The sequence below is a fragment of the Arvicola amphibius genome, chromosome 10 (genome assembly GCF_903992535.2).
Source record: "Arvicola amphibius chromosome 10, mArvAmp1.2, whole genome shotgun sequence".
Lineage (NCBI taxonomy): Eukaryota > Metazoa > Chordata > Mammalia > Rodentia > Cricetidae > Arvicola > Arvicola amphibius.
In genome coordinates, this window is record NC_052056.1 from 78,379,666 (window position 1) to 78,395,758 (window position 16,093).

A 16,093-nucleotide genomic window follows, 5' to 3' on the forward strand; every position below is an offset into this window, starting at 1 on the left:
GAAGGGGGTTCACAGTGCTGAGCCTGGTTATAGAAGAAGCCAGACTGGTAGGGAGTCAACTTGTTCTGGATCCCTAGTCTATGGATGGGGCTGAGGCAGGGTAGAGGTTACTAGGTTCTCTCTAGGTTGACTTGGCCAGTCCTCTTCCCCAGGCTGTCCCTCAAAGATACTGCTCCATGTCTCACTGATATGCCAGATGATAGTCAAGGCTCCTGAACAGGCTGACAGAACAGGCTGCACCTTTGGCAGGAGGCAGGATGCCAGTGTGGGTGGCCATTGTCCTCATTGCCCTCCTGTACTGAAGTCTCAGGCTACAGAGGAAACTGGTAGAGGGTTGGGTGCATACCCAGAGATCATAGCTTCATGAGTGGTCAAATGGTCCCACAATTGGTTTGCCTATATGGGCTATAACTTAATTGACTGTTAATTGTGTAGTTAGTGCTTTGTTTGGTTTTAAAGCCTAAACACTCAGAAAGTGAATGAGCGGAGTAGACAGAAATGGAGTTTTCAGGCTTGCTGACTACTACATAATTAATCAGGCTGATTTTGATGGCCTCATGCAGAGGATTGACTAGGCAAAGGGCCTAACTTAAATCTAGGACTCAACTACCCCTAGTTGTGCTTGGGGATTAACCCCATCCCTATAGGCCTCGGTTTCCACATTAGTGACCATGTATATGATGGTACCTGAATGAGGCATGTCATTCCCATCTGGGTTGTACCAGTGACTGCCAGAGATTCAGCTAGGGAAAGAAGGGAAAAGGAAGATCAGGTAGACTGTACATGCTAACCTGTGCAGAAGTCCTACTGACCCAACCCTATGGCCCTGTCCTGTCCTTTCCCAGCCAACGCCATCTTGGAAGTTGACTGTATATAGACATATAGACCATATATATATGTCTCTTTCCACCCACCCCCCAGGTACTGGGTCCTGCTGTGTCCATGTCTCTCATGTGTCTACATCTAGTCTGTCAAGTCATATTGGTCCATTTCAAAGTACACTGCATCAGCCTGAATCTAGCAGAGCTACCTTGATCTCAGCTCAATCTGTTACCTGTGGCTCCATCATGCCCATCATATTATCACTGGTCTTCAATCTTGGCCACCTCCCACCCTTCTCACCTTTCTATAGCCTCCCCAGGTCTTTCCCTTTGCCTGTTGTTGACAGAGGTTTCTATCCTGCCTGGTCCTGCAGCCATTCAGTCCCAAAGAAACACACGTAGGTCTATATTAATTAAATTGATTGGCCTATTAGCTCAGGCTTTTTATTAATTCTTACATCTTAAATTAACCCATAATTCTTGTCTGTGTTAGCCACGTGGCTAATCTTTTATCAGTGAGGCATTCTCATCTTGCTTTCTCTGTGTCTGGCCGACTGAGCCTTTCCTCTTCCCAGAATTCTCCTGTTCTGGTTTGTCCCGCCTATACTTCCTGCCTGGCTACTGGACAATTAGCATTTTATTAAACCAATACAACTGACAATTCTTTACAGTGTGCAAGACCATTGTCCCACAGCAGCCTGTCTCTACTCCTTTCAGCAGTACATGCTCAGTCTCCCATGACTAACCTTCCCTCTGAGGTTGGGTCTGTTGTGTGCATCACAAGACCTTCCATTGCAACCACTGAATGGAGGCCCAAGAGACAGCTATCTTCTATAGTCTGGAGTACAGGGAAATCATTTGGGCAGGGATGTTCAGCCTATCACCTCCTGATCTCTGATTGGCCATCACCTTGGCTGTAGCATGTGGGAACTGTATAGCAATGCTTGGATTGCCTGGCTTTACCCTAAACTAACTGTTACCAGTCCTATATGTGCTTCTACTGGATTGAACCTAGAACCTGGTTCTGGGCCCCGAACTATCTTCCCAGCCTCTGCTAGCTGACTAGCCACAGCAGGTCCTTTACTTTTCAGTGCTGAGGTCAACATGTGACTTCCTCACTAGTCACCCAGAGTCCTATAAGGGCAGTCCACATTAACTCATGGCTCCTTATTTTAGCTGGATTGCTAATTAGAACATACACAGATGGAGCTGAGCCTCTTCCTACTCCATACCTGCAAAGGCAATGCATTTCCTAGACGGGGCTGTGTAGTCTTCATTCCCTTGCCTGATTCTTTTCAGGCTGCTCCTTCTAAACCTGTATGAGAGCTGGAATTCAAATGCTGGAGGCCCAGGACATGGCACTTGATCACCCTCAAAGGATCCAGAGAGGAGTTGAGGAGAGAAGCAGAGTGCCAAGAATTGTGTGTGAAGTCTAGCTTCAGCAGCTACTGCGGTACACTCAGGCATACAGCACTAATGCTAAGATACATATGCATATATCCGAGGGTTCATGCCTACCATAAAGTAGCCACATGCACTAAATATACCAGGTCAGCAGGAGCCAGTGGAACACCTGTATGTTATGCTACCTGTACATGCCTCAGGCAACCTCTATACAGCTGAGTGGTACCTTTGGTACTCAATATCCTTGTAGCTGAGACCTTACCCCATTCTTGAGCCAGGCTCAATAGACTATCCTGAGACTTTCTTGTGCACACTATGGCCATTAAACCTGCATCTTCTAATGCTCTGGTTTCTTTATTCTGCTTCATTTGTATCTCCTTGGGCCTCTGCAGGTAGCCATTGGAGCATCTTTCAGCTGGTCAGCAGGACCAGGCCTCCTTATCCCAAACAGCCCTGAAGTAATATCTTACAGCAGCTCTTGCATGGTAACTGGGCAGAAACCCAATCTACACTTGGCACTGTCTAAGCCTCTTGCAGCCCTGCTTTGGCTCAGGTATGGTGACCTGTGGGAATTTGGGGAGGCCTGCCTCCTGTTCCTTTCTGTCCCTCCTTCTTGCTCAACATGGTAAAGTAACTCTGGCTATAAGATCCTCATGAATTTTCATTCTTTTTAGTGGTGAGACAGTGGTACTGCTCTGAATATTGTTGTAAGAGTAACGTTCACACAGAAAGGACAGTGCTGCTCCTGCCTTAACCATGCTGACTTGTGTCTCTGTGACAAGTAGTTCCCACCACAGCAGGTAGGAGTGTAGGAAAACTGTCAGGTCAGTCCATGTAGGGAATGGCTGCAAAGGTGAGTAGATAACAGGAAGGGAAGGAGCTTCAATAGGTAAAATACCTAGCACATTCAACTTAAAGAAGGATTTATTTGTGAGTGGTACTGCACACCTTTAACCCCAGTGCTTAGGAGGCAGAGGCAAGTAGATCTCTGTGAGTTTGAGGCCAGCCTGGTCTACATAGTGAGTTACAGGACAACCAGGGCTATTTAGAGAGGCCATGTCTTTAAAAAAAAAAAAGCCAGGAAGTGGTGGCACATGACTTTAATCCCAGAACTCGGGAGGTAGAGGCAGGTGGATCTCTTGAGCTCAAGTCAAGCCTGGTCTATAGTTCCTGGTCTAGTTCCAAACAACCAAGGCTACCCAAAGAAACCCTGTCTCGACTCCCACTCCAAAAACAAAGTAATAAATAAAACAAAATCATGGGATTATGCTGCTCAAATTCAGGGAGGAAAACCCACTCTAAAGTATATCACCTAGGCAGTTCTGAATCCCGTTAGGTTAACTTTAATTATCTTGCTCTCATTCCATATGAACTTGAAACCCAAACTGAGCATTCTACTCTTGGTCTCTAAAGTGGCATGTTTATTCAATGCAAAATGCATTTAGTCCATCTCAAAAGTTGCTCAAGATTCGTTGATTAGGCTAGACTGGCTCCCCCACATCCCCAGTGCTGATTATAAGCACATGCCACCATGCTTGGCTTTTCACTCAACCTTTAAGTCTTTATGTTTGTGTGGCAAGTAATTTACTGACTTCACCATCTCCTCATTAAGGAAGTTTCTTCTTAGTGATACTAGTCTCTTAAAAAATATTACAGCTTTTTCTCTATGCTTCCTGATCTGCAACTTTTTCTTTAAAGATTTTTTTTTATTATGTATACAGTGTTCTGTCTGCATATATGCCTACTTGCCAGAGAGGGCACCAGATCTCATTACAGATGGTTGTGAGCCACCATGTGGTTGCTGGGAATTGAACTCAGGACCTCAGGAAGAGCAGTCAATGCTCTTAACCTCTGAGCTATCTCTCCAGCCCCCCTGACCTGCAACTTTAAATGGGTTCAAACACCTTCCTAGCCAAACTTTTGGACAGAATCATAAGGGCTTTGTTCCACTTCACTTAAATTCTCTGATTTGTAACTTGCCTTTCCTGAGTTATTTGCATCAGTATAGAATGTAGGGGCTCCAAATATTGGTGTGTCCTGTACATTGTGATGAATGATCCAGTTAGCTCTCTTTGTAAGTTCATTTCTCTCATTTTTTGGGATACTTCTTGTTAATCTCTCCCCCAAAATATTGCAAGTTCTTTGCCAGGGTTCGCTTTCTGCCCTTAACTTGTCAATTCCATCATGGTTAAAAGATAATATAATTTTTGCTGAGTCTTTCCTGTTAACTGACAAAGTCTCAATTTTCCTCTTAGAGACCTTTTCCAGCCGGGCGGTGGTGGCGCACGCCTTTAATCCCAGCACGCCTTTAATCCCAGGCAGAGGCAGGCGGATCTCTGTGAGTTCGAGGCCAGCCTGGTCTACAAGAGCTAGTTCCAGGACAGGCTCTAAAAAAGCTTCAGAGAAACCCTGTCTCGAAAAACCAAAAAAAAAAAAAAAAAGAGACCTTTTCCACATAAGTTTGTTTTTGTTTTTTTTTTTTTATTTTTTCACTCTGTTTAAATGGTTAAAAATCTATTCTAAGGCCAGGCAGTGGTGGTGCACACCTTTAATCCCAAAACTTGGGAGGCAGAGGCAGGCAGATCTCTGTGAGTTCGAGGTCAACCTGGTCTACAAGAGCTAGTTCCAGGACAAGCTACAGAGAAACCCTGTCTCAAAGAGAGAGAGAGAGAGAGAGAGAGAGAGAGAGAGAGAGAGAGAGAGAGAGAGAGAGAGAGGTTTATTCTAAGATAATATCTTCCCTGTATATTACAATTCCTGTAGGTGAATATTTGGAGGATAATATGACCCGAATGTAGTTAAGATTCAGATCCACATGATCCACATGTGCCTTCTGTAATTTCTCTTCGATCAAAGTCAATTCTATCTCAGCTTCAGCTGATAATTCCCCGGAACTACTTAAATCTTTGTCACATCTGAGGTTTTACTTAAATTAATAAGGTCATCAGGACCTATCCTAGTAGTGGGCCATAGATGGGAAATGTCTCCTAGCAATGCTTAGAAATCATTAAGAATCTGCAATCAATCTCTCCTAATTTGCACCCTTTGGGATCTAATTTTTTGTAAACCTATTTTATAGCCTAAATAATTAATAGAATCTCCTCTTTGTATTTTTTCAGGAGCAATTTGTAACCCCCAATACATCAAAATTATTTGTACTTCTTTAAACATTTAAAAAGTATATACATTTGGGGCTGGAGAGATGGCTCAGAGGTTAAGAGCATTGCCTGCTCTTCCAAAGGTCCTGAGTTCAGTTCCCAGCAACCATATGGTGGCTTACAACCATCTGTAATGGGGTCTGGTACCCTCTTCTGGCTTGCAGGCATACATGGAAGAAATGCTGTATACATAATAAATTAATAAATATTTTTTAAAAAATATTTTTTAAAAAGTATATACATTTGAGGGCTGGAGAGATGGCTCAGAGGTTAAGAGCATTGCCTGCTCTTCCAAAGGTCCTGAGTTCAATTTCCAGCAACCACATGGTGGCTCATAACCATCTGTAATGGGGTCTGGTGCCCTTTTCTGGCCTGCAGGCATACATGCAGACAGAATATTGTATACATAATAAATAAATAAATAAGTATATACATTTGAATCAGATAGCAAAGTGTCATCCATGTAATAGTAAGTTATAGATTTAAGAAATTCCTTACATATCATTTCCAGTGGTTGACTTACAAGATATTGACATTCCCCTTTTAACATTCCCTGTGGAAGAACCTTCTATTGATATCTTTTAGCAGGCTGAAGGCTGAGAATTATTAGAAGTAGGCACTATAAAGGCAAATTTCTCTGTCTTTTTCTTGGAAAGGTTAATGAAGAAACAACCTTTTAAATCAATAACTGTAAGAGGCTGTCACTTAGGCAATAGGGAAGGCAGAGGAATTCCAGACTGCAGAGAGCCTATTGGCTGACTAACCTCATTAACAGCTCTTTTTTTTATTTTTCAAGACAGGGTTTCTCTGTGGCTTTGGAGCCTGTCCTAGAACTAGCTCTGTAGACCAGGCTGACTTCGAACTCAAAGAGATCTGCCTGCCTCTGCCTCCCGAGTGCTGGGGTTAAAGGCATGCACCACCACTGCCCGACTGTTCCTCTATAGTCTTATAATGCAATGCTGAAATTAGCTCTCCATTAAATTCTTCTGTGATCTGTTTTATTAGGTTTTTCTAAGGCCTGTATCTTAGCACTCAGATTAACCAGCTTTTTTAGTGACAAGACAAAAATGATGTTTACAATTGACATTACGTAAATCTCACTTAAATTAGATATCCTCTCATTTAATCATTACATTTTCAAACTGTCTAACATATTATTATATAGAGACCCAAATCCCTCCATTATATTTTCTTTTCATTTTTTAATGTGGGAAAAACTCTCTTTTTGAACTAATTCCTCCCTTTAAGAATTCCCAATTGTCTTACCAAATCTACTGACGATGTTGATGAAGACGTGAGGCTGATTGCTGCTGTGTAGAACAGTAAACGCCTGACTGGATTTTTAGGCAGCTCCTAGTTTGGCAGCAGCCCGAGAAGGGTGTTCAGGGAGAGTCTGCCACCCACAGTGGAGAGAGAGCCAGCTGTCTGAAAAACACACAGGGGCTTGTTCAGAAAAAGCATGTGTGTTGGAGGCGGTCTGAAGGCTACAACAATAAAATCCCAAACTAGATCAGAGGCTGGGGGAAGGGAGCCTAGCCAGGTGGGGCTGGAGCCCCATGTGCAGCTCTGGCCTATACAACTCCTCTGAAATTCACGAACTTTTGAGAATTCATACCCCAAATGTTGAGTGCTAAATGTAGCACAAATCATAAAAACCCAGAGACAGATATTGGGGTTCAACCTGAAGATCAGAAAAGCAAAGCAGCGAAGCCACTAGAGAGCTCTTACCTTTAAGAAATAAGTCCTCAGACTGAAAGAGAGCGAGTTCTTGTCTCATCCCACCTTAGTTGCTAGCCCGGTTTCTAGTAAAGGCCTGTTGTTCTATGAATGAGCCTAGCTTTTACTAAGCTAAGCTTTTTTTTTTTCTATTGGCATTCTAGTCTTCCAGACTCCTACCAAAATGGCCCATTAAGTTCTGGTTAAACCATTCTATGCCTTCTCTAGCCTATAGCTTCAGACTCTTGTACAACCCTTCCACAAACCTATTCTAAAGGCCTATTACCGCATGGGCATGTCACAGCAATAGTCCCACTTCTTGGTTCCAGTTTTTTTAGTTATTTTGTTGTAACCTATGACAACATATTTGGCAAAAGCAAATTACAAAAGAATTTATTTGAGCTCACAATTAAGAGGAAACAGTCCATCATCATTCAGAAAGTAGCAAGAAGCAGAGAGAAGAATGCTGGTATTTAGCTCAGTTTTTCCTTTTCTCTTAGTCTAGTACCCTAGATAAAGATAAAAGTCACCTGTATTGAGGGTGAATTTTACCACCTTGATGAAATCTCTTTGGAAATACCCTCAGAGACATGCTTGGAAGTATGTTTCTTAGGTAATTCCAAATCCTGTCAAGTTCACAGGATTAACCATCAGAGTGGTAATGGGGATGGGAGAAGTAGTAATTATTGTGATGGTATTATTACTATACCGTCACACATATATCATACCAGGTGTCCAGCACCGTCCTAGTGTTGTGTGTCCATGCTAACTCCAGGGCCTCTGTTCCAGCCCCTGAACATGGCTTAGGCCGCTTTCAGAAGGTGGATATATCTCTTTTCCCCACCTTGCCCTGATTAAATTCTAACTCCATTGCAGTTAAATGTTAAGTCGGTGGTACTTAATCACATGACTGTGTTTATGGTGCTGTTTACATATGGCTGATGATATAGCACTGTCTAACAATTATAAGATCCGGGAGCCTCTCCTGTATCTTCTGGAGGGTCCTCTCACTTGGCAGGCACCATAAGCTGCCCTACTTCGTCAGGCTCTACTGCTCAGCCCTGCTGGTCTGGCTTCAGATCTGAAAGCCATGGGACAGTCTGTGACCAGTCTAGGTCTGTGAATTGCTGTTCTGGCCATAGGTCTGGTGCAGGTGGGCTCTGGTGCTGAAGAAGGAGCAGAGGGTAATGCTGCTCACAGATGATTCAATTGTCATCCGGCTGCCCCACTGACAAACATGCCACTCAGGGCTCTGACCTACTGCACTGACAGTTTTAACAACGAGGTTTGATGGTAAGAGACCTGATCATAGGCCCTGGCAGCCCAGGCAGCAAGGTAAGAGGGAAGGACTGTCAGGTCCCGTCCCACCTCCACTCTACCTGCACACACCTGTCTCAGTGCTCAGTGACCTGGCAGAAGACTACCTTGAAGGGCTGCTCATGGCATTTGCACTGTTCTATTCCAGAGACACTAGAATGTTCTGGCATATTCAGGTTCCACTCAGCTCCATGACTCTGCTTAGCATGCAGAGTCTTGGTCCCTGCTCACCCTGGCCATGCATGACCCACACTGCATGAGTGAATGGAAGGATCCATGAGCTGCAGGGGTGAAGCCCATCCGCCTCAGAAAACCCCCACATGCCTATCCCAGCTGTCTGGCCTGTTGTCCTTGAGCTGGAGTAGAGCTCCAGCTGCAGTGAGCGACTGGTGAACACATTTTAATTTAACTCTAAACTTTGTCATTGAAGACATTATGGCCTTCAATTAGGGCAGTGGAAGGCAGTATAATTTGATGATGTGTAGTAATCAAGTCGAGTACAACTTATAAAGCTAGTACCACAAATGTCTGACTATAGCCCACTCTCCATCTCTTGTGTCTCAGAGGAGATTTATTTTCAGCCATATAATTCATTTGATGTGAATGTATCATAATTGCAGTTGCTAGCAAGTTTTCCCCCTTTCTATCTCAGAGGAAACGGCATTGTTCTCTAGCAGTGATTCCTTTTCAAATCTGCTTCCTGAAAACAGGAAATAAAGATTTGTTTTCTTGATTGTCACAATCCTGAGTTAACTCCCAAATGGATGGATCTCTTACAGACTGCCCTGAGCTCCACCCTGGGTTTCCCAGGCAGGTCCAAACTGAAGGCCACTCACTTCCTTTACCCCTTACATTCCCACCAAGAGAAGCTGTTGTCCCTTCTTTGCAGAAGCATGGACTGAGGCACTGAGAGGTTAAGGGACTTGTCAAGGCTACACAGCTTAAGTATGCTCTTCTCCACAGGCCAGAGCAGCTGGGTGGGATGCTGCCATCTCCAGTTAAATTTCTGTGTTCATACCAGGAGAAGGAGCATTGTGTCACTATCGCTGCGTCATGGGCTTTTGTGGTACCACTTGTCTCTTCTATACCCCATCTCATCTGGGTGTAGAACACTGGCGGCTGTTGCCTGGCAGTGAGAGTGTGGCGGAGGAGGGTAGGGGAGATGCTCCTCCTCACGAAACTCAACATGGGGTGAGGCCCTTGGGATTTTCTGAGATCGTTGAGTTCATCTGGACTGGGAAAAGCTCCCTGAACATTACCCAAATCACCTGGCATTCAGAAGCTCCAGAGTCTGGCCTGGCCCTAGGGAATTGGAATCTGCCTACCCTGAGGCAAGCCAGCTTTGTTATACCTTTCACCTGTCCCTCTTCCTTCCCATTGCTCCTCCTGGCTGAGACATAGCTGGGAATGTACACATGGACCCTGCAGCCTTGTGACTCTGGTAGTATGGAAGGCGCTGACTCCTCTCTCTCTCTCTCTCTCTCTCTCTCTCTCTCTCTCTCTCTCTCTCTCTCTCTCTCTCTCTCTCTCTCTCTCTCCCACAGTGCGACAGTGAGAGTGGCGTGGATGACAAGGTGAGCCTGGCTTCTCCTCCCTTTCTTATGGACTGACCTGGGATACCCACTCCACCAACCTTCCCTAAAGCAGGGCAGGCCCTGAAAGCTAGGAAGACTTCTCTCTATTAGATAGGCAGTGTAGGAAGCTTCTCCCTGGCTGGGTGTGCCTGCCATGACAGTGACTTAGGCATCCCAACAGTAGACCTCAAATGGGCAGCCATTGTTGAAACACTGATGGAGGTCACCCTAGGCACTGGCTGGCCTCAAGGAGGATAGCAAGGCTTTTGCTGAGCAGCTGCAGGTACCTCCAGGGAGGTGAGGTGGGGGCTGTTGGTCACTATTGCCTTCTACTCTTAGAACAGAGCATCCCCATTAATCCAGGGTCTGTGCTCCTCAGCGCTGAGTGTTGGAGTAACTTGCTACCACCACCACTGCTCAGGGCCTCCCTGGGTTCTGGAGTCCTCCAGGTAGCACTTTATCACAGATGGTTAAGGGATCTCAGGACATAGGAGGGAAGGGACTTAGCAGAAGTCACACTTATCAAGTGGGTAGGGGCAGCAGGTTCAGGGTCCTGTCTTACTCAGAGGAGCAAATAAAGGCCTAGCCAAGAGAACTGGGATGCATGTAGCCTGAGTTGGATATGGCAATCCCAAATATAGAGGAGAGGACACAGAGGGAGGTGTGTTCCAGATACAGGGCGTGGGAGGGGATAGAAGTTACGCTTGGACTTTGGTTTGAGGCAAGTTTTTGTGAAAGGGCTTTATATATGTGGATCTTAAGGGTGCATTGAGGGTGTTTGGTGCCTGTTAATGCATACTTTATTTGTAGTGCAGAGCTCTATGGAGCCATGTATGTCCGACCTCTTGGTAGGTTTCAGCAGGTTCAACTCAACTGACCCCAGATGGTCAAAGGTACATTAACAGGACCCAGGATCAGGCCATTCTGGCTCTGGCGGCTACATGCCTGTATTATGAGGTTTCAAGTCCCTGTGCTGCCTCCACTGTGTCCTTCTGCAGTGCAGGCTCTCCTCACAGGTCCCTTGAACAAAACTTGTCAGGAAAAAAAGCCCTGGAGATCAGTAAGTCCACAAGGAGCCACTGGGGCTCAGGGTGGGAGACTTATGGGAAAGATAAGAGTTGTGCCCCTCCCGTCTAGAGCTGCTGCCTCCTTCACTGACAGAAGCCTTATACAGACATTAGGCAAGCACCTGGGAAAGTGCTGAGCCTGCAGGTCCCTTGGTATAAAGCTAACTTTAGGAAAAAGTTCTTTCTGTAATCCAGAGCTGCTCAGAGCATATGGGATAGGAGGAAAACAGGAAGGGGTTTCAAGCTCCTGTTCCTTCATCCTGGAGGGGTGAAGTGGGGCCCTGGGGAGGGGCAGTTGCCAAGGAGAGTGGAAGAGCACACCTGTCACCTTCTCTCGCATCCCTCTGAACAAGAGGAATAAACCAGGGTCCCAAGGGTAGCCAGGGTAGCACCTGTCCCATTCCACAGTATCTCTGTTTTGCCACTGTAGTTGGTCTTAGTGGAATTGAACTGGCATATATAAGGGACACAGAAGCCAGCAGAGTGAGTGACCTGCTGCTATGGGGATTTTTTTAAGGGAGCAATGGGTCCTTGTGACAGGTTACACATCTGCTTTGTTAACTCAGATTGCTCTTTCCATGAGCGTCTCTCTGTGATGGCTACATGGGTTTACTGTCCTGGCACCTTCTACAGAAAGGCCCGGAGGTATAACAGTGATGTATCTGTCATCCCTCAGGTGGAAGCCAGGGAAAGCTTCACTCCTGGCAGTAATTTAGGTCCCAGGAGCCAATGGAGTGGGAGAGCATAGGCCAGGAAAAGAGTGAGCGCTGTTGGAGAAACTTGGGTTTATGGGAAACTGACACCCCGACCTGAGGTTCCTTCTAGGGACCTTATCTATTTACACACCTAAACTACAGCAAAGTCGCTATCCTGTAGCAATCATGATTGCCATTTCTTGTCACTCCTGAGGCTACCATCCCCAATGGCTCAGTGTATAGCAAAGGGCTTCTCATGGGAGCTGTATCCTCCCAAGTACCCCCAATACCACAGGTACAGATCATAGCCCAGACCTCTCAACTCCTGCCACAAGAAAGATGCTGACTTCCTGGATGCTGAGATCCTGAGTTTAAGGGCTATGAATCGGGGTCCAGACCTGTACTTCCTTCCTCACAATGCTAAGTCTCAGGTGACCAGATCCTGTCTCCCTCTTGAGCATAGCTTTGCCAAAGCCAAGTTCCCTACTGAGGTGTTTCTGAGGTGGTGATGTCTCTATCTTTTCAATGCAGCAAGAACTTGGGAGGGAGAGAGCCTGCCAGCAGCCATATTCACAGAGATCTCTGTGCTTTTCACAGCACAGACTCACATTTCCTGGAACATGTGGCCTGGAAGCAGTGAACAGGGTCGCTGACAAATGGTGGCTAAACCCTCATTAGGGCAGAGGCAGACAGATGTGTGAGTTTGAGCCCATCCTGGTATGGTCTGCATAGTGTGTTCCAGGACAGCCAGGGTCACAGAGAGACCCTGGAGTGAGGTGGCTGGGGGTGGGGTGGGGGCGGTACACAATAAGTTCGTTGTATAAGAGCCTTGGCAATGACTCAGATAGGCTTAGCCCTGTAGTAACAGGAAGGAGAGCCTGGGCATGCTGGTGGAGCTGGACAATTCACACAGATAGGGTGGTCCTGTAGACAGGACCTGAGCCTAGTACTCTGGTACTCAGTGTCCCTCCCCAAGGGACAAGCCTGGAGCTCTACTGTAGGTCAGGATGCAGACACTAGACAAATTCTTTCTTATAGATGTTTTCCTTCTCTGTCTCCTGAAGCTCAGAATTCCACAGGCTCTACTGGCCCTGCACAGACAGCTGTGCACCTCCACCCACCAGGGCTATACTCTACTATGGCAGCTGGCAGTGCAGGGAGTTCTAGCTGTAGGCTCAGGAGTGGGCAGACAGATGGCTCCTTCTCAGGGCTGTGACTAGTATCTAACTGCTTTTTTTATTGGAAAAATATCGGTGAACAATTGTGTAGTGGCTCATAAGACAGCCCATTAGATCCTGGATGGCTGCCAACTCTGCCCAAATGGCCCTAGCTATCAGCCTTCTGGCCAAGACTCCTCCCGAGAATGTGTGACCTCAGCCCTGTGGCTAGTCAGCCTCTGGGACTGTCTGCAGCCCATTTTTAGGTGTCCACTAGGAGACTCTTCTTACACTCTGGCCACCAAGAACATCCTTCCAGGGTAAAGAGACCCTGTGTGGGTCATCTTGTAAGGAACAGCACAGGTTAAGCACAGCAGTGGAGACTGAGTCCCTCCGGGGGTGATATCCCCTCTAGAGTAAAGTCTGCAGACCTCTGCTACACTGTGTATGTCTTAGGTTTCTATTGCTATGATAAAATATTATTTAGTTATAGGAAGCCAAGGCAGGAACGCAGAGAGCACAGAGGAGTGCTGTTCACTGGCTTGTTCCCCATGACTTACTCAGCCTGCTTTCTAAGGAATGCTACTCTGGACTATTTTCCTAGGGATGGCACTCCCACACTTGGCTGGGCCCTCCCACATCAATCATTGATCAAGAAAATGTCCCACAGGCCATTTTTTGTTTTGATGGAAACATTTTCTCAAATGAGGTTTCCTCTTTCCAGACAATGCTAGCTTGTATTAAGTTGGCAAAAAATCCAACCAGCACAGTGTACCTTGGGCTTTGGTGATTGGTCCCTAAGTTGGACACCTCTGGATTCCAGCTGCCTGGCATCCTGTTCACCTCTGCATGGCCACCTTTTGTTGGATTGATATCCAGGAGTTCCATTAGGCAGGGGACAAGGGGTCCAAGGGCATCTACCACTATGTGGCAGGTATTTCCTGGGCTCCAGACAACCCCAAGATACCCCTGACTTGCCAGCTTTGTTAGAAGGCAAGGCCTCTAAAGGTCACAACCTTCCTACTGTGAGTGGGGCCCAGTGAGGAGATATGACTAGTAGAGAGGAGAGGGAGGTCAAGAGTTCTGGATAGCAAGTGGCAGGTGACAGCTTAGGTGGGCTAGATGCAGGACGTGTGTGGAAAGGGGATGTGGGCATTTCTGTTCTGGGTGCCTTGTCCCTACCTCAGAGCTTAGCAATAGAGCCAGCATGGAGTGAGGGTGTCCTGAGAGGGGCACAGGCACAATTTCCGGACCCCATGGGTATTATAGGATCCCACTGTGCATCACCTATGCACAGCAGGAGGCTGTGGCCCAGAGTCACTACCAACTGTACTCATGTACAGTTGACCTCTGACTCCTGGTTGGGTCTGTTGAGTGCCCTGGCTTGGGCAGGTCAGAAAAGAAAGGGCTGTACCTGATGGATGCCCCAGTGAGTGACAGCTGTGTATCCTCTTTCAAAGCTTGCTGTGCAGATGTTGGTTGCCAAGTTAAGTAGCCCCTTTGGCCACCCTTACCCCTCCAGGCAGGTGTCTAATTTCTAGTGGTGGCTTGGGCAGGATCCACTTCATTTCTGTATATGGAGAACTACCACTGGCTGCAGATACCCACAGACCCTCTGCTTGCTGACTTTAGGATCTCTCTAAGCACTTGAATGGAGGCCAATAGGATGGTCCCTACTTCAGGGAAGGAGAGGAATGAGTCCAGCCAGCTTCAGGTAGCATCTCCAGGCTACAGGACAGAAAGGGATTGGGCAGAAGCTTCAGAACCAACTAATGAGACATCAAACCTCAGCCCAAGCCAGTGTTGCCTTGCTTTATATATGAGACTCCAAGATACATTCCAAGAATCAAATGATGGAGAAAAGATGTGGAATGAGCTCAGAGCCCACAACTACTTCAGGGTACCCTGGGGTGCCCACAGGCTTTGTGTGTTGACTGAGTTTTCTGTCCTGCCCAGTTCCTGCAGTCGTTATGTCCCAAAGAAATCACACAGAGGTCTACATTAGTTATAAACTGATTGGCCCATTAGCTCAGGCTTCTTATTAACTCTTACAACTTACATTAGCCCATTATTCTTATCTGTGTTAGCCACGTGGCTAAGTGTCTTATTTGGAGGGGCAGTCACATCTTGCTTCTTCTGTGGCCGGGACAGGACTGCAGAAAGCAGAATCCTCTTCCCAGAATTTTCCTGTTCTTATTGACCTGCCTCTACTTCCTGCCTGGTTGTCGCCTATACTTCCTGCCTGGCTACTGGCCAATCAGCATTTATTTAAAATATAATTGACAGTGTACAGACCATTGTCCCACACCTTTTGTGTCTGGTATTTGTTGGGTTTTCTTGTTTCTGACTGTCACCAGCTTTGGGAAGTGCCATGGCTGTTTTTGTTTTTGTTTTTGTTTTTGTTTTTGGTGGGCTTGATGAGAGAAGAGAGTCATGGATGGAAAGATTCCCCATACATGCACATATAGGCATGCTAATACATTTTCACTTCCTGATATAAGGAGGCATCTTGATTCCCCTCAGGAGCTACAATAAACACCCTTAGGTATGACGTGACACAGGATTCTTTGCTAGGTTCCACCCTGGAGAGGTAAGTAGTTCTGGCAAGAATGTGTAGGTGGAGACTGCTTGTTCATTCCTGGCCACCCAGACCCGAAATAATCATACAGAAACTATATTAATTGCAACACTACTTGGCCAATGACTCTAGTGTATTCCTAGCTAGCTCTTACATCTTAAATTAACACATATCTATTATTCTGTGTATTGCCACAAGGTTGTGACTTACCAGGTAAAGTTCTGGCGTATGTCTCCTTCGACAGCTACATGGCGTCTCCCTGATTCTGCCTACTGTCTCTCTGCATCTCTGTTCAGATTTTCTGCTTAGTTTTATTCTGTTAAGTCATTAACCTAAAGTAGCTTCTTTATTTTTTTTGTAGTAGGAGGCTGCTTGTTTGTTTCCCCGGCCACCCAGATCTGAAATAATCACACAGAAACTGTATTAATTACAACACTGTTTGGCTAATAACTTATACATATTTCTAGCTAATTCTTACACCTTAAATTAACCCATTTCTATTATTTTGTTTTACCACGAGGCTCATAGTTTACCTGTAAGGTTCTCCTGTGACTATCTCTTTTGGCAGCTACGTGGCATCTCTCTGACTTTGCTTTCTTTTCTCCT

At 46.0% G+C, this 16,093-nt stretch overlaps 1 protein-coding gene across 9 annotated transcripts in view; it reads left to right on the top strand.

The window, feature by feature from the left end:
- The window catches only part of Fbrsl1 (fibrosin like 1), an 85,550-nt gene that overhangs the window by 43,192 nt on the left and 26,265 nt on the right, over nucleotides 1-16,093 (top strand). For all 9 annotated transcript variants that reach the window (XM_038346069.1, XM_038346070.1, XM_038346074.1 and 6 more), the window contains one exon: nucleotides 9,961-9,990. In XM_038346069.1, the coding sequence (XP_038201997.1) occupies nucleotides 9,961-9,990 (30 nt within the window). The remainder of the gene's footprint in view (nucleotides 1-9,960; nucleotides 9,991-16,093) is intronic.